The sequence below is a fragment of the Engraulis encrasicolus genome, chromosome 2 (assembly GCF_034702125.1).
Source record: "Engraulis encrasicolus isolate BLACKSEA-1 chromosome 2, IST_EnEncr_1.0, whole genome shotgun sequence".
Classification (NCBI taxonomy): Eukaryota; Metazoa; Chordata; class Actinopteri; order Clupeiformes; family Engraulidae; genus Engraulis; species Engraulis encrasicolus.
In genome coordinates, this window is record NC_085858.1 from 44,426,962 (window position 1) to 44,446,403 (window position 19,442).

The 19,442-nt window shown below is 42.2% G+C and overlaps 1 protein-coding gene across 1 annotated transcript in view; it reads left to right on the top strand.

The window, feature by feature from the left end:
- The first annotated feature begins 3,409 nt into the window (after positions 1-3,409).
- LOC134439209 (ras-related C3 botulinum toxin substrate 2) overlaps positions 3,410-19,442 on the top strand; it is a 33,350-nt gene continuing 17,317 nt past the window's right edge. The window contains exons 1-4 of the mRNA XM_063189097.1: positions 3,410-3,592; positions 12,764-12,835; positions 15,380-15,497; positions 16,308-16,370. Coding sequence (XP_063045167.1) covers positions 3,558-3,592; positions 12,764-12,835; positions 15,380-15,497; positions 16,308-16,370 — 288 coding nt within the window. The 5' untranslated portion in view covers positions 3,410-3,557. The remainder of the gene's footprint in view (positions 3,593-12,763; positions 12,836-15,379; positions 15,498-16,307; positions 16,371-19,442) is intronic.

A 19,442-nucleotide genomic window follows, 5' to 3' on the forward strand; every position in this document is an offset into this window, starting at 1 on the left:
AAACGCTATGCCCGTGCTCATCAAGTTACTTTTTTCTTGATGGAGTGCGTGAAATATTGCTGCAAATGGTAGCCAGTATTCCAATACAAACGTATCCAAATGACAGTGGAGCGCACTGTTTATTTTCGAGAAGAAAGAATGGCGTGGTGCGTGGATTAAGCTCGCCAATGTTTCACATTGAGCCTGTTTTGCGTTGTTCCCAGACATCCCAAGTGTTAAACACTGATTGGAGGGAGGTGGTTATCCTAATATTGATGACTAAACCAACCAGCAATCTCGCCCGCACGCTATATGACATTATAAGAAAGAAAGAAAGAAACAGGGATAAAATGTGTCTATCCCAACTCGCGGGATCAATCAATTGGCTTTCAGGAAGACTCCCTTCATGTCATGAGCTTCAGATAGTCTGCGCTATATTTCGTGTGAGCGCTATGCCATAGGCTACATGCCGTGAACGTTTATTTTACATGCCGCTGAACTCTTTGGATGTTTGTAGGCCTATTTGGACATATAGCCTTAACTTGTTGCGCGTGTCGTTTCTGACCAATAGCTGAACGACCTCAGGGCGCATGGCTTTCTTGTCGATTTTGGTCCGCTTACTGAAATGTACACAGTCTGAAAGCCAACCGCACCAAATTTTTAAAATTAGGTTCGGACCAAACAAAGTGAACTATCGGACTTTCCTGGTCTGAATACGCCCTAAGATTCTGCTGATGGTGATGTTGCCATAGTACCCTGCCATGAATGTGAGGGGGGTAAAAAAAGCATTTTAGAATTTCATTTCATCCACTCCTTGCCGAGCTAGATTTAAAAAAAAAAAAAAAAAAGCCTCCTGGTCCAAAAAGGAGGGGAGAGAGAGAGAGAGAGAGAGAGAGAGAGAGAGAGAGAGAGAGAGAGAGAGAGAGAGAGAGAGAGAGATTTGACATGTCCCGTATGTGACGGCAGAGGGGAGAAGAGACATGACCAGCACCTATTCTACAGATAATACTTCTATGTGTGAGCTTGTGGAACGTGTGATGATTGTAGATGTAGGAAATGTCAGTCATGTAAAGTCTTTCTTTTATTATTTTTTTAAATCCCTTGTGAAGTTTAAAGTAACTTTTTAGATGAACTTCCTCCAAGTTCATGGTTTGAATCCCAAAGACAGTCATTCACTAGGCTACGTTAATATGAGACATTTAATTCTGAGTTACCTCACTCTAATTCTGAATGAAGGTTAATTCTGCATTGAGAACGTCATGTAAACACTTCACAATTTGGAATTAAATGAAAGATCAAAGTAAAATTCTGAATTACTAGGCTTAATTCGGAATTAAAAAACGTCATGTAGGCCTAGGCCTAAACGTAGCCAATGTCTGTGACTGAAAATCCAAGGAAGTTACGTATCAGTAGTCTAGTAATTCAAACCGGCATTGCTTGTAAATGAACTTGACAATAGGACAATACTGTGAAAGATTTGGATGTGTATTTCCGTAGTTTGAAGTTTCGTTGTGAGTTTGGACCACACCCCAACTGTATAACAACCCACAAGACATATGCACATCAACAAACCGATTATAATCAAGTTTTTGGCAGTAGGAGTTAGATCCTTTAGTGGTATGTGGCATGTGCCAGTGACATGCGGAAGTGGCATCACTGGCATGCTATTATAAAACACATTTTCCCACTGACAGGTTAGGTTTAGGAATGAGTTTTGGTTTAGGCAAAGTTCGACATCGACATGCGGAAGTGGCATCTGGCATGCTATTATAAAACACATTTTTCCACTGACAGGTTAGGTTTAGGAATGAGTTTTGGTTTAGGCACAGTTCGGCATGTTTATAATTAATTTTAATAATCGGTCTATTGCCGTTATCAGTTTATGAGAAATCCGATTTGCACAGGTAGGTTTTTGGCTAGTGAACTGATATCTGAAGACATGTATCCAGCATAATCGGGTTATTATCAGGTTATTGACATTCTAGAATGATAAGTAGCCAATCACAAGCCTTAAATTCTAGCTTCGTATCACACACTTGAGTGGAACACAAGCAACCGACGGACTGCATGTAAACAGCAATAAACAGTTTACTCCAATAACCTGTTTATTCTAATAACCTGATTATGGCGGCAATGTAAACAGGCTCATATAGCCTACTAGGCCTCAGCCCTTTAACAGTATGAACACACCGAATGTGACAAGGTGTAAATGGCAAAGCTGAGGCACTAGGTGACAGGCTCCCTGTCCACCTTTTAAATGCTAATTGTTGCAGAGAGAGATATGCCACTGTGGCTAGAGATTGGCCTCTCTGTTTAGTGAATTGATAGTGGCCATCTTTGTTTATCACATAGGCCTACTTTCGTTTTCATTTTCATTTCTGTGTGTGTGTGCGTGCGTGCGTGCACGCGTGTGTGCGTGCGTGTGTGCAGGGCCGCCAACAGCCTTGATTGGGCCTGGGACAAAATCATCCAATAGGACCCATCCATCAGTACAATGAGGACCCAATACTCTTGACCAAATTCACAATTCTGGGCCCCTCTTCTCCCTGGACCCGGGGCAACTGACCCCCTTGTCCCCCCTGTCGGCTTCCCTGTGTATGTGTGTGTGTGTGTGTGTGTGTGTGTGTGTGTGTGTGTGTGTGTGTGTGTGTGTGTGTGTGTGTGTGTGTGTGTGTGTGAGAGAGAGAGAGGGAGAGAGAGAGAGAGAGAGAGAGAGTGTGTGTGTGAGAGAGAGAGAGAGAGAGAGAGAGAGAGAGAGAGAGAGAGAGAGAGAGAGAGAGAGTGTGTGTGTGTGAGAGAGAGTGAGAGAGAGAGAGAGAGAGAGAGAGAGAGAGAGAGAGAGTGAGAGATAGAGAGAGTGTGTGTGTGAGAGAGTGAGAGATAGAGAGAGTGTGTGTGTGAGAGAGAGAGAGAGAGGGAGAGAGAGAGAGAGAGAGAGAGAGATGGTGTCTCCATGCTTCCATTATGCAGTTGTGCAAAGCAAATCTATGATTAATGAAACATAATGACTAATTTCACTCTTGTGTTGTGTGAATGCATGCCAGGCTAATTGGGAATAAAAGTCTCGTGCTGTGTACGATGACGACGAGATGTTTACCTTCCATCTCAGTCACTGATTAACTGAAATGACACAAATGAAAACATTCACATCAAATCCGAATGTCAAACAAAGTCATGCTGTCAACTATGCTGAATAAGTCAGACAGAAATTAACAGGGGATCAATTGGCAGGAATTTGCTTCAATTAGGCCTAAGTTAGTAGGTTAAAATTTGGCTCCCTCTTATGGTCGAACTTGAACACAATAAGATACTTTTTTCTCACTAGGCTATGGTAAACTCACTTCCTTCTTGCGCCTCTTCACTGAGCGCTGAGCTGAGGCGTCTGTCATAACCACATGTGCATGATTGGACACGGAGCGAAAGAAGATTGAACGCAAAAGATAGAGCGAGAGACAGCGAGGGTGTGGGAGGGGGAGGGAACGGAGGCAGCAGAGCACAGTTGAAACTTGTTTCCTGTATCTCTCAATACTCTCTGCCAAGTTGTCAATAGCAGTGGTGGCCCGTGGTTTTTCAGAAACATGCAAGCTATAAAATGTGTGGTGGTAGGAGATGGGTAAGTTCAATGTTATTTTCTGTTGGGTGTTATTGGCCTATATCACCTGTTTGTGTAGGTATGCTACATAAGAGATTTGTGGCAAAGAAAACGCGCCTTGGATTGGGCAATATAGGCCTAATATACGGTCAGTTATTTCACTGACTGTTCAGGCAATTTGGTTTGGCGGACCACACGTCCTTGAAAGAACTTGAAAGAAAATGTAAGATTTAATTAATCACATGAGCTGCTGGAACTTTGTCTTTGAACTGCAGAAGATTTGGTCACCCAGTCTGAAATGCGACGTGTTTAAACGGCATAGCCTAGGCTATGTGTAGCCATACGGTTTTGAAGGCAGAGCATAGGCTTACGACTTGATAAGGTGATGCTCCCTTGTTACCCTTGTTTTGTCGCTTTGAAAAAAAAAGTGGTTAAGTGGTTGATAGATTTCCTGTAGCGCATCATCCTCTGTCGGATAGGCATGGCCATGGATGGCCCCTAGCGGCGTTCGTCTTGTCAATGCATTTGTAAGTAGCCTAACCAAGGATAGCGTGTCGGTCCATCAATGACCATCACAGTTAGCCTCACACTTTCATCGTTTGTTTTACATTATGACGGTTTTGTGTCAGTGTCCTCTCAGTAGCCTATTGCTTTCCTTTTTTCAGTAGCCCTCAGCCAACACACACTGATTACACACCCTTCTGTGTCAGGTTCAGCCCAAGAAACAGCAAATAGGCCTATATAGTAGGCTATATATGTGTGTGTAACCTGCCATACTGTAACACTGTTATGCAGATTACACACCCTTTCTGTGTCAGGTTCAGCAAAAGAAGCAGAAAAAAAAAATATAGGCCTATGTGTGTAGGCCTACAGTAGCCTAACACTGATGCTGGAGGTTTTGGTAACTCTTTATTTTAGGGATACATCTATCAGCACTAATAGGCTACATACAATGTGCTTGTATATGTAACTTGTAAGGCATGTACAAAGCAAAATCAAACATTTTTTAGGCATGTATTCGCAAATGTCTTGTTCATGCACAATAAGGGATTTATTACCAATTTAACCTTAGCAAGGACCTAGTAGGCCTGAGCGTTTGCTTAAATGCCTTACAAGTTACTTATGCAGGCATTAACATTGTATGTAGGCTATTAGTGCTTATAGATGTATCCCTAAAATAAAGTGTTACCGAGGTTTTTGCTCATGATAAGGCAGATGTTCAGCACAACTGCTCCATGCAGATGCTGCTCTTGACTGACTTAAGTCTGAGTGAGGAGAAGGGGAGACTTTGGTAGGCCAACTAAACAGTATGTTACACTTTTGGTTGTCATCTTACATTACACATACATTTTGCCCTGACACCTAACGTTTTATAAACACACACACATGCCGTACAATGGCGCTCGTGTGCGTGCCGCGCACACACACAAACACACACACGCACACACACACACACACACACACACATACACACACACGCACGCACTTTAAACGTGTGTGCGCACGCACGCACATACACACACACACGCACACACGCACACACTCACACGGAAAGATCTACTCAACTGTTATCCTTAAACCTTCACCCAAGAAAGTCACTTCTCTATTCAAACCCCTGTCGATGCATTAGCTAACCCTAATCATTCTACGTATCTACATACGGTAGCATGCAGTAACAGTCTGAATAGGCCAGCTGCAAGTGAGGTTTTACTGTCTTTTCTTTCGTTGACTGTTTGAGGATATCCTGTATTCAAGTTCTCCATTTTGAAGTGACTCGGTTCCTCTTCTACCACCTACAGCGTGTAGACACCCATGCAAGCGCAAGTTCCGCTTTTGGCCCCTACGCTGAGCAGCAGAATTTATTTCAGTCATCCATCTCAAGCCCAGTTCTGTTCTCTCATGGTCATGTTTGGGTACATAGCCAGCCCTCCTCTCAAACATTGTACTGACTGACATTTGTTCTTTTTTTTTTAATTCCCTATTTCTATTCGTAGTCACACAACCACTTGGCCTTGCTGCTGCATCCAAGAGGGAAGGGTCTATTTATTTATTGCAGTCTATTTGCAGTTCATAGGGTCCATGGTGTGTTCCGTTTCCCCCCCTGTTATACCATCTTATGGTTTATGACTGACTTGCCTCTCCTCATGTAACTTTGTAGGTCTAAAAAACATAGAAGTGTGTACACCCAGAGTACATTACAAAATGTCTGCCGTCACAGGCCGATTATGTAAGACTTTTAATACAGGTGATTGCAGCTAAGTGCCAAACAACACACAGAGTAACCTAGGAGCGCTCAGCCCCACACAAAGCCATTAATAATCTCTCATCTACCCAAATACCTGTGTGTCAATGGAACTCTTAACCCCTTAAGACACGGCATTATACATTAGCTGTTACCAGGATGGCAATGACCAAGTCATAATGTAATACATAAGGCCCTGTCCATTGTCATAGTAGTGTAGTACTATAGTAGTCAACTTTCAATGTCTATTACAGCGTGCCACAGGAGATACGGCAAGCATTAAGGGGCTACAGAGTTGAAATAACTCTTGTCAGATAACATTAGCTCCCACTCAAATATAGTGTTAATTTTACTCTTTGTCATTGTATCATGGTCAGAGTTGATTCTACTCAAAATTGTGTAAATAAGATCAGATTTGAAATTACACAGGCCACCTGTACAGTTTTACACTGCCTTTTGACTCCACTGCCAGAGTAATTCAGCTCTCCACAGTGCTGTACATATTATTTATTATTATATCTTATATTTGCGTAAGTTTACCCAATATACCCAATTTTTTTTACTGTGCCGTCAGGAGGTACTGTCTCTCCTCCACAATCAAAATGGCTGCACTCTGTTCAATAAAACATGATGACATGAGATAGCACGAGCCTTTGAAAGAATGGAACTTGTCAAAAAAATGTCTCTGTTCCAGAATATGCCCTGAAACGCATATTCTTTTATCCATCTTTCCCAGCCAATAAAAATGGCTGAATGACGTTGATATTCAGGGTTCTTCAGAAAGATCAAATATGTCCCTATAGCCTTCACAAATTGACAGTATCTTGTTGAAACAAAAAAGTCTACTCCTAAACTTCTAAACTTTTTAAAAAGTGTTCGTGATGATGATGGAAGTAGGCTAAGTTAGCGCATTTCTTTTGTTGAGTAGTTTCTGTGAGAAGTCACGCATTCAGCAAGACAGAGGGTATAGGAAGACACAAAGAGGGGAAATTGGCTAATGACTGCCTAAAAAGAGAACTGCGTGTGTTTGTCACACACACGTGTACACAGAGTCACACTGCTCTCCCCAGGCCATGTGCACTGCACTCAAATGTGCTCCATCATCTTTTTGGTGAACTGATACGTGACACTTTTATATTACACTGACTATTTCATTGTTTTCTTTAATACACAGCGTTTCTTGTATATTAAAGAAAATAGCGAAATGGTCAGTGTGCGGGAGTTTTTTCAAATTGTCTGCTGAGTGACCCCCAACACACCCCATCATCCCCAACACACCTGTCAGCTGAGGTATGCGGAAAAAACCCACAAGTTTAACACAGTCTTAATTAACCAGGATTTCCTTGTTTTCCTCAGCATGCAGATATGCAAGTAATCTACAGTAAAAAATAATAATAATATAGGCCTAGTACACAGTAAACTTTGCAGTGTTGATTCAACACTGTTCTGAGCATACATGGCCCCACTCGATTTAGTGTTAAATTCAACTCTTTGAGTTTTGAATGGGCACCTAGAGAGTTGCATATAACACTTTGTTTGAGCGTAGCCCCTTAATGCGTGCCGTTCCTCCAGTGGTACGCTGTAATAGTCATTGAAATGTAACTACCATAGCACTACAATACTATGACACAACACAGGCCCTTTAGTAATGCACCACGACTTGGTCATCATTACCATACTGGTAACAACAAATGTATAAAGCCGCGTCTTAAGGGGATATACAGCCTTGTTAATCTATGTTAATGCCACACTCAAATAGTTCAACATTGTTCACCATCCTCTTTTTTTGTCCTTTGTCAATCACCGCCACCTTGGATATTCTTCGTGTTATCTGGGCTAGGTGTAATTTAATGTCATCTTTGTGCAATCTTCTTGAATAGATGAAGTAAAGAAAAAATGTGCTAATTGAGCAACGAGGCCTAAGAGCAGCTGTTTGTTTGGATGGAGATGCTTCTCAGTTGACAAAAAATGCCACTCTGTGTACTGCGAGCGGAAAGGCTCGAGTGGAGAGCGCATGTGTACAGTGCAGTCTGTGGCTAGCTAGCAATTATAGCAAAGAGACACTTGAAAATGAAGAGGGGGCCTCGAGAGAGTATACAAGTACTGTACTCCACTCTCTACCCACCAGCCTCCTCTCCTGAGTCCCCGGAGATGGACCACTAGAAACTCCTGCTGCTGCCTGTGGAGTGTGGAGAGGTGGTTAAGTCAAGAGCCCTCTGAAGAGTCTCTCCTTGTGTTTTTCAGAATGGAGCAAAGCTGTAGGGAGGGCAGGCATTGCAGACGATGACTTCTAAATCTTCCCTAGTGGGAGAGGATCATCCAGCACCAGGCAGGAGTTGTCAATTAGAGAGTGTCTGTTGTGTATGTGGTGTCTGTGTGCGCGTCCTCTGCCAACTGGCCAAATGCTGGTGAAATTTCACTTAGAGGAAGGATGTCTGAGCTTCAGCCCTTGTGGTGCTCACAGTCCAGCACAGCAGAATGAGGACAGACTGGGCTACTTCTCAGTGACTAGACCCAGGGAGGACCGGAGCACTCAGCATACTTTTAGAGATTTCTATTTTTTGGTGCATTAAGTGACTGATGTTTTGACGCACCTGCGTCTTCCTGGTGACATTTCAGTTTGCCAAGTAGAAAAGACCAACTTACAAGCCGCTTTGACCCATTCGTGACTGTGTGTTTGGCTAGTAAAAATTATCATCTACTAGTAGTCATTTTGGCTGGTGGTGGAAAAAAAAGATAATTCAGAGCCCTGGCTGTAACTGAGATCCTTCCTGTCTTTTTCTTTTGTGGGCCTTTTCTAGTTACGGTAGTTTTGGGTAGGGTGCGCACATCCAAAAACACTTGTTGCAGGTGCCAGACCAAAAAGTCAGACAGTTGAAAAAGGTAGGTCTGCATAAATGCCTGATGAAGATCCAGCGTGATCGAAACGTTGCTTTTTAAATAATAACGTTTATTTTTGGAGCTGATCGGCAGTGTGCAGACCTACCTTTTTCAACCTTCTCTAGTTACGGTACACTGTGTTTCACATCTGACCAGAATTGCCAGATTGGGCTGTTTCAAATTTCCGTCTGAGGGTTAAAAAAGGGTATTGGGAGGCATTTTTTCCCCTGTAGATTTATGGCCATATAAATAAATAGAACTTAGTTTAGATTGGTTTAGTTTACATTTAGTACCTCAAGGCAGGTTTTTAGAATGTTTTACAAATCATCTGTCACATCTGACAACCGTGCATCTGGCCCACATCCTGCACAGTATCCACTTGGTGACTAAAACCAAAGCCTACCTTATTATACTGTATTTCAGCTCAGGAGTTTTTCAACAGCTGAGCGTTCATTTTGTTCAGTTTGCAGTGGAGCAAAAAATGAGTGAGTGTCATATTTAGAGTATTATCAGAGCCACGAACATGATGCTTCTCTCTTTGTGAAACTGACAATGGGCTGTTTTTTTGTCCAAGGGGTCCTATTACACATGCACAATGTCTTGTGTTGTACCTGTGAGACTGCCATTTGATTTCTGTCTCTGTGAAATACAGAAGGACTAAGGTCCACCGTGACACTGGAATTAGAGAATTCAGTTCAGAGGCTTTCATCTGAATTTGAATCTCTCTGAGGAAGACACTTGAATATCTGTTGAATTCGGACTCTACGCATCATCCCTCAGCTTGCAGGTGCATCACAGTGGGATAGACATCACTGGAAAGGAGAGGCTGGAGCACACTGCAGCTTAGTTTTCAAGACTTTATTCTGTGCACATACCCGACTAACGTTTCGGTGTTGCTACACCTTCTTCAGAGTCTCTTCAGGACTCTGAAGAGGGTGTAGCAACACCGAAACGTTGCTCGGGTGTGTCCACACTTGAATATCTCTCAGGAAGACTGTTGTCACAATTTATATTTCTTTTTTTGGAATGTGTAGTTGACATTGGTTGAGTGTCAAGACATGTCAAAAACAAAGTGACAAATTATGACAATCATAAACAGTCATAAACATCAACAACGTGCCATTACACTCTTATGACTCTTATGACAGCCTTATGTAGACCACATCACATAAAGTGTTATCGAGACCTCAAGTTCACTGAAGTATAGAATGACGTCTAGGGGTGGAGTGTTTTGGAGCAGTGGAGCACAGTTTTCAGAAAGTTCTGAGAATGCCAGACAACCTGTTAGTTCCTGCTCTTAATCCCAGCTGGAGTTGCACTCCACACGTTCCACGCTCCACACGTTCCACACTCCACAGTCTATTATCAGAGGGAGAGGTGGATTTCAGGGAAATAGTTGTACTGTAGATATTTTGAGCCGGGAGGATAGTGAAAGGGGGTTGGGGAAAGAGAGAGCGAAAGACAGACAGATGGAAAAGAGAGGCAAGCCTTAATTCAAGCACATACAAGTAAAAATGGGGCTAGAGGAGAAGACAAAGGCACTGGTGGAGGCAAAATAGAAACAGTGGTTCAAATTTATCACTAAAATAAACAAAATAGGCCTACACATATTATTTCATATTGAAACCTTACCACTCACACATAAAATGTTCTATAAACTATGGACAGGTAATGCAGTCAGTGCATGTCCATCTTCAGGATTACCACACCAGCCAGCACCAAAAAGACCAAAAAAACATGATAAAGAAAGATGGGGGAAACTGATTTCTATGCAAAGGTACTGATAAACATTAGCTGCCAAGCATCCCTCCCTTGAGTTATATGGGAGGTTGAGTTATATCTGCCAGCTTCTCTAGCCTGGGGCTAGTGTTTCGTAAAGCTCTGCCCTTCAGCAACCCTTTGCTGCAAAAGCTGCAACTGTCAGCTGAAGCAGCGTCGGGCTCTGGTTGGCTGGCTGACTGGTTGGAGAGTGCCGTGCCTGGAGCCAGCATTCCTGCAATCCTGTCAGGGCACGCCAGCACTCGTTACAGGCTCAGGTGGAAAGCCAAACTCAAGGTGCAATCAGCCTGCCATCATTCTCGAGGCTGTGCTGTTTCACAGCTGCAAGTTCACGATTTCTATGTCATTATTTATTAGTTATAGTCTATTTTGCCCCTTAATGCACGCCGTACCTCCAGTGACATGCTGTAATAGACATTGAAAGTTAATTACCATAGTACCACAATACTATCACATAACACAGGGCCTTTAGAAATGCAGTTAGTACCATATACAATCTATGTAATGCACTTACAACTTGGTCATTGCCATTCTGGTAAGAACAAATTCATACCGCTGGTTAAAATCCCATTTTGACAAAAATCCTTATAATGGCCCAAGGAGTGTACATGCAAGGATGTTCATCTTGGCATTTCTCTTACCAGACAAAACCATTAGACAGATGTTCATAGCTTATCCTATCATGCACCCTGTTACATGTCACATGATGTGACCAGGGCTGCTGACAGCTTTGGCTGGGCCCGGGACAAAGGCATCTGAAAGGGCCCCAAACCTAATACATGCAATGCAATTAGGATCCAATTCTGGGCCCCCTGTCTCCCTGGGCCCGGGACAAGAGACCCCTTTGTCCCACCCCCTGTCTGCTTCCCTGAATGTGACTAGGACATGTGCACCTTGTTAGAAGAGTTAGAGCATACACATTTTTCTCAACATGTGTCAACACATCTCTGCCCTCTAGGTCTCGTTCTGTTTTTTTTTTTTTTTTTTGCCTCACTATCTCTTCACTTTTACCCTTCAAGATTGGGCTTTATCTTTTAGTACCCTACCCTCAGGTCTTAGTCACGTTCGCCCCCTTAAGGATGTTGAAGGTAATGAAAATTAGACGTGTGTGTCTATACAGTATGCACATCTGTCATCTAGTGGAGGGCAGGGCAGTCATGTCATGGTATTATTTGGAATGTTATATTTCAAAATCAAGCCTATGCACGCACCTGTCTGCATAGGCTACATGCATCTCTCTCTCCATACAAATTGTTCTCACTTCTCACATTTACTCACCGGAAAAGCTGAGAATTTGCACCGTAGTATTAACAGGCATGTCAGGGTAATGGCATGCCTATAATGATCATTGTTCATATTTTAACAAATGTGTTTGTTGAATTGCTTACATTGGATCTATCAGGGGAAATCTATCTATCAGGGGGAAATGGTCAATTCACCTGAAAACAAGCATATACCGGTACTGAATTTTAGTCAGTCGTTAAGGATGAAAAATATTGAGGCCAAGCACCGTTGTTTCTGAAATGGAAAGTGTGTGTCAACTCAACTGACTTCATAATCTAGAGGTGGCGATGAGTGTGCAATGAGTCATCTGTGCAGACTGTCATGTGTGTTTGAGCTTTGTGTTTTAGTTTGAGCTGTGTGACATTTTGTAGCAGGTCAAGTTGACATTAACAGATGGTGTGTTGGTCACGTATGTGTAGTCCAGTTCTAGTGTAACAGAGATCGAGAGAGAATAAAAGAAACCGAGAGACACTTCTATGCCCTAATTGCATGTGCAATGCATGCCGGTCATGTGTTTACATTGTGCTTGTATGTACAGTATACAATTATGGCTGTTGATTTCTGTTGTCTGTTAATGGATTGTATGTGACTATTATCCATACTTTAATACACCCATGTGCAGGAAGTGAGTGTAGTGTATTAGTCCAATACATGATAGACTAATTACATTACATTACATTGCATTTATAACCAAAGCGACTTACAAACGAGGACATAATCATGTTGTCTATGATTATGTCCTCGATTATAAGTCGCTTTGGTTATAAAGCGTCTGCCAAATGCAATGTAATGTAATTAGTCGATCATGTGTTAGTCAATAGTATTCTTTTCTTTGACTAATTTCCCTTTCTCCCATTATTTCCACCCTCCCCTCTCTCTCTCTCTCTCTCTCTCTCTCTCTCTCTCTCTCTCTCTCTCTCTCTCTCTCTCTCTCTCTCTCTCTCTCTCTCTCTCTCTCTCTCTCTCTCTTTCTCTCTCTCTCTATCCATCTCTCTTCCCTTCTCCAGAGCTGTGGGGAAAACCTGTCTGCTCATCAGCTACACGACCAATGCCTTCCCCGGAGAGTACATCCCCACTGTGTGAGTGTTGTACTGTGCTGTGCTGTGCTGTGCTGTATGTGATTCACCTCGTGCAGGCAGCAGGAGTAGAAGATGAAGTCCATGTAGTAGGGCTGCACAATTGATCGAAAATAATCGAAAATCGTGACAAAATTATGAAATCGTTGTTGTGATCTCAATCGTGATTTGATCGTGGCAATAGTGACCTACCTTTGAGAGCGTCCTTAAAGCCAGAACATACTGACAGGCTGGTGTTTCTGGCCAGAAATCTGTCCACCTAAGTTTCATGCTATTGCCTTTACATAATTATTACAATTCATTTTAATTTGCTCATCCCGTATATAATCCATTCTTGGTTATATTTCATCTTGTTACAATTTTCAAAAAATCTGCAAAAAATCAATAATCGTGATTAATAATCGTGATTACGATTTTGACCAAAATAATCCTGATTATGATTTTTTTTTCCATAATCGTGCAGCCCTACCATGTAGCATTACACTGAGGGCCTCCAGTCAAAACAAACATTGCACTTTGAATGGGGATGAATGACGTTTTTTTTAGTACTACACATCCGTTGATACAACCACAGCTAATGCCCATGAATTAACTTGGAAATGAATGTACAAGCAATATACAGACTTATTAGATAACCCACTAACTTTTTTTTTTCATTTATGCAATTCTGGCATTTGCTGCGGTTGCACCACTCTTACATTTACTGCTGAAACAAAATGTGCCACCCAGTGACTCCACTGCTTTTCATTTCCCTTCATCAACTGTGAAACCGACTGATGCATCAGGCTATGTTGTACAAAACATTAGCCTGGTCTTGCCATCCCAACAGCTCCAGTCAATTTACATTTCCCTCCATGTTAGATCAGGGTTGGATCATCTGGGGTGAAAGTATCAGCAAATGGAGAAGGGATGAGGTAGGGGATGATTGATGATAGGTGATTTATTATGTTGAGCAAATTGCACGCCACGACCAAACACTAGAGATTGGGCATAATCAGACACACATTAACAAACTTCAGCACAGTTCACCCGTCCCACCAGTGATTGTTTCTCCATTTGGCTGCTCCAGACCCCCTACATCAGTGGGGGGGGCGTTGTCCGGCTTATGATGAGGTCAAGGGGGCGTTGGGAAGCTTGTGATGAGTCCAAGGGGGAAATTGTTCAAAAATGGTAGAGAATCACTGCTCTACATGAATTAAATGATTCCAAGGGCATGGTAAGACCAGGGTAATATAGTTTGAGCCTCCTCAAGGGGAATTAGTCCATTGCCAATTTGCAGAAAAGCTGCCTACAAGACATCGCCTACAGCCACCAGTCAAATCCAACAGAGAGTCTGCATTTACACAACTGGATTACTTTGACTTTTATTCATTTTTGAGCTGTATGTGTTTTTTGTGGTGGGCAGTGGAGGGTTTTGGTTGGTTTTTCCTTGCTACGCTGACTAATAACTGCAAGAGACTGGATAAGATTTCACGGTGGTAAACCTGCCTTAAGCCCACCGTCTCTTGAGGTACCATTAGAGGTGTGTGTGTGTGTGTGTGTGTGTGTGTGTGTGTGTGTGTGTGTGTGTGTGTGTGTGTGTGTGTGTGTGTGTGTGTGTGTGTGTGTGTGTGTGTGTGTGTGTGTGTGTGTGTGTGTGTGAGAGAGAGAGAGAATGAGAATGAGTCAGTGTGTGTGTGTGTGTGTGTGTGTGTGAGAGAGAGAGAGAGAGAGAGAGAGAGAGAGAGAGAGAGAGAGAGAGAGAGAGAGAGAATGAGAATGAGTCTGTGTGTGTGTGTGTGTGTGAGAGAGAGAGAGAGAGAGAGAGAGAGAGAGAGAGAGAGAGAGAGAGAGAGAAAGAATGAGAGAGAGAGCGAGTGAGTCGTGTGTGTGTGCGCGCGCGTGTGTGCGTGCTTGCGTGCGTGCGTGTGTGCGTGCACGTGTGTCTGTGTATGTCTGTGTGTTTCTGTCGACAACACCATGAGTCCCATGCCCCCGTAGAGTTTGTGTTGTTGTGTTGAGCTCTTGGTATATGTGTCTGAAACCAAGTCTGACACAAGTAATGACATCCCAGAAGATGCAGCCAAGTGTGTGTCCAAGTTCCTCCTGAGACTCTGGGTGTCATGGCTACTGTGTGCAGACGGATGACTTCAAGTTTATCAGAGGGCACGCTCAACTTCTGGAGAAAAATAAATAACTTTGGGTGCGCAAAAAAAAGCTACAAGCTTAAAGAAGAGGAAAAATCCACACTCACTCACAAGCTCTTGTGACATCTCCTCCTAGGTTTTGTATCAGCTTCCAGATGACGTAAAAAAGGCACCCACTATTGATAGCTTTAAATCTACGTAGACTCTAGACGAAGCTGTTCTCAGAGGCTTTCCCCTAGCTTAAATTATATGTTTTCATTCTTATTTTTATTTTACCATATGTTTTATCTCAATGTTTTAATTTTCTTTGACTCTAATTTCTTTCTTTCTTTCTTGTTTCCTTTCTTTTTGCATTTGTTTTCATGAAGCACATTGCGCTATGAAATGCGCTATACATATAAACTTGCCTTGCCTTGCCTAGGTTTGACAACTACTCCGCCAATGTGATGGTGGACAGCAAACCAGTGAATCTGGGACTCTGGGATACAGCTGGACAGGAGGACTACGACAGACTGAGACCCCTCTCTTACCCACAGACAGTAAGCAGGACAACTCTACAGAAGGGTGCATTTCTCGAAACCATAGTTGCTAGCTACGTACATTAGCTACTTTGTTGTTTGCAATGCAATTTCCCATTGGCAACTACCCAAGTTGCTAACTGGCTATCAACGACGCTTTTGAGAAACGCACCCCTGACTGAACCCTTTGAGGAGCACTACCACAATATGCCTACTACGTGATTAGAAAATTCTGAAAAACAAACAAAAGTTCGCACTAGGAAGTCAAAGACAAATATTTTCTTAGTTCTCCTTTTAGAATGTCTCTGCTCGTAAGCACATGGGATTTTTAACACAGAGATCTATAGGACCTGTAGAATGTTTGAGGAAAATACTAGAAGAAGTGGAGAAAACGCCTGACTCCTCAAAGTTAAAGGTTACACAAACCATTGGTACAAGCCACAGTAAGTTCTTCTATTTTAAAGAAGAAGACCACACGAAGAGCTATGAGCTTAAAGTTTAAGTAAAAGTCTAGAGGAAGTTGGAGAAATCCTTACTCTTCAAAGTTAAAAGTTACACAAACCATTGGCATGAGCTAGGCTCTATTTGAAAGAAGAACTGCACAAAGAACTATGGTGAAATAAAAATGTGGACTGTGGGGCATGCTGCAATTGGAAAGCAATGTTTTATTAGAGGTAGAACCTGGATGGAATAACCAATGACAGGATTTGTTCTGATCCATAATTCGTGTGTGTGTGTGTGTGTGTGTGTGTGTGTGTGTGTGTGTGTGTGTGTGTGTGTGTGTGTGTGTGTGTGTGTGTGTGTGTGTGTGTGTGTGTGTGTGTGTTTCAGGATGTATTTCTCATCTGCTTCTCCCTCGTCAGTCCAGCCTCATTTGAAAACGTCAGAGCCAAGGTTAGTGATGGATGGTCTGCTTTTGCTTGAATAAATGGTAATGAAAAAGAGAGACAGAGGCCGTATCTCAAAGTCAAGGATCCTGGCCTTGCAAGGATGTGTAACGGCCAGTCATTGGATACTCTTAAGTGAACTCCGCGGAGTATCCAATCACTGGGCGTTTTACGTCCTAGCAAGGCCAGGATCCTTGACTTTGAGATACAGCCAGAGTGTGCCATAGCATCCTCATTGGCTGTAATTTGGTACCTCTAGCACTAGGGGGCAGTGCAGTGCAGTGGGATCCTTTTTCATTTCATGATTGATTATACTAATTAAGTCAATGGTTCCATCTTGAATGTCTGACAAGTTTTATTGAAATGTACAATATTTTCACGCATGAATGCATGTGATCCCTTTATGTGGAATGCACTGCAAATATCTGAGAGAAAGACAAACAATATTACGTTTAATGGTGCAAGGTGATTGGATGATTCCTTTTGCAAGGGTAGCCCCTTAATGCACGCCGTACATCCAGTGGGACATGGTAATAGTTATTGAAACGTTAACTACCATAGTACTACAATACTATGACATAGCACAGGGCTCATTGGCATTCAGGTAACAGCAGATTTATAACGCCTGTATTATGTAACAGGTTAAAATGTTTACCAAATATTCCCTTTCTCACATTATTATTTCTAAGTCATTACTTACAGTTGCCACACGTCCAGGTTTTTCCTGGATTGTCCCGGTTTTTATGGTCTGTCGAGGTAAATTGAATAACTGTCCCGGTTTTTTATAATGCACGTCTTCATATTACCCCATTGAAATAAACACACATCATCAATTCGCCCTCAATGTGTCCCGTTTTTTTACCACTCAAATGTGGCAAACCTACTGATGTCTTCCTTCATGTCTGAAACGTCCTTCAGAGCCTTCGATCAGAGATTTCATTTCATTACAGCAAGGCCTGTTGGGAAGCAGGGTAGGGTAGGACGCTCATTTGGCGTCTGAGTCACGGGCTGGGCTGACTCATTACTTGCTATTTGTGTTATCCAGCCTGTGAAAAAGAGTTGTGTAGCTTAGCTGGTGCTGTGTTGCAATGCGTTTCAGGTGGTGAACTTCACGTTATAACATCATGTTCTACTCACCCCTGTAATGTGTGTGTCATTTGGAGCTCTGCCCAAGATATGTGATTTAGTTATATCCATGACATGACTTCCTATGGGCCATTGTTTTGCAGCCACAACATATGTTATTTTTAATTTATTACACGTAATTACGGTAGGCTACCACTCATGATGCGTAGGTGTATTGCTTGTTTGGAAACTTCTCGGTTTCACTGATAATGCAGTTTTTGAAAGTCTGGTGAAGGCGGAAGTTGTAGTAGAACATGAGGATATAAAGTGAAATCAAGGGCCCAATGTGAAAAAAAATTAAAAATAAAAATGACGATTTTGTCCTTTCAATGATTCAACTGGATTGATTTACCATTTCTGTAGATAGATAGATAGATAGATAGATAGATAGATAGATAGATAGATAGATAGATAGATAGATAGATAGATAGATAGATAGATAGATAGATAGATAGATAGAGAACGATACGAACGAGAGAGATACGGTTTCTCTGTGCCTGTCTATCTGTGTGTCTTTATGGTGCCTAGTAAGTGTCTTCTGTCGTGAAGTATCCTGGCCTTCCACGTTCCACTGTCAATGTCCTTTCTGATACTTTTTGTTTGCCGTTCAGCTCATGTAATAGACCTTAGTGCAGCAGAACACTGTGAAGCCTTAGGCTACCTAACTCAGATACACTTCTCCTCTATCTGCATTTCTCTCTCTGTCTCTCTCTGTCGCTCTCTCTCTCTCTATCTCTCTCTCTCTCTGTATGTGTGTGTTTCTCTCTTTGTTTTATTTTTGACCCTGCCTGCATCCCCCTATCTCTCTCTCTCTCTCTCTCTCTCTCTCTCTCTCTCTCTCTCTTTCTCTCCCCCTCTCTCTCTCTCTCTCTCTCTCTCTCTCTTTCTCTCTCTCTCTCTCTCTCTCTCTCTTCCTTGGCCTCTCTCCTCCACCGTCGCTCTCTTGTAATGCAATTAAGTCGACAGAAAGAAGAGAAGTAATCAATCAAATGCATTGCAAGCCTGAAAATACTGTAGCCATTACAGTAACCGGAAAATACTGTAGCATTACAGCAACAGGTCAGGCTGTACTGTAAAATACTGTAGACATTACAGTAACAGGTCAGGTTGTACTGTAAAATATTGTAGACATTACAGTAACAGGTCAGGCTGTACTGTAAAATACTGTAGACATGACAGTAACAGGTCAGGCAACAGGTCAGGCTGTACTGTAAAATACTTTGGACATTACAGTAACGGGACAGGCTGTACTGTAAAATACTGTAGCCATTACAGTAACAGGTCAGGCAACAGGTCAGGCTGTACTGTAAAATACTGTAGACATTACAGTAACATTAACAGGCCAGTCTGTACTGTAAAATACTGTTGCATTACAGCAACAGGTCAGGCAACAGGTCAGACTGTACTGTAAAATACTGTAGCCATTACAGTAACAGGTCAGGCTGTAAATATCTGATCAAAGACAAGCACATCTTTCAACATCATTACATCATTCCTTGTCTCGGTTGTAGGTGGTCTGCTATTTCGATTTTGTAGGCCAATACATTAAAGAGCACCAATGTGTACACAGATTTTTAACAATAAAGCACACTTGTGTAACAGAAGCTAAGCTAACTCTTAACTGAGGCAAAGCTAACTGTATCTAACAGCTGTAGCTGAACACACTCTGATGAAGGCCGTAGGTCCGATATGAGTTAGCTATTTTTAAAGGTACACTGTGTAAGATTTTTAGTTGTTTATTTCCAGAATTCATGCTACCCATTCACTAATGTTTTTCATGAATACTTACCACCACCAAATTCTATGGTGGTATTATGACTGGACAAATTGCACTGGTCCGTGGTCCGCCATTTTGAATTTCCAGAAATAGCCATTTTTAGCTGCAAAAACGACTGTACTTTGGGCCACAAAATAAAGACCTTATTTCTTCAGCTTTATGTTCACTTGTATGTGC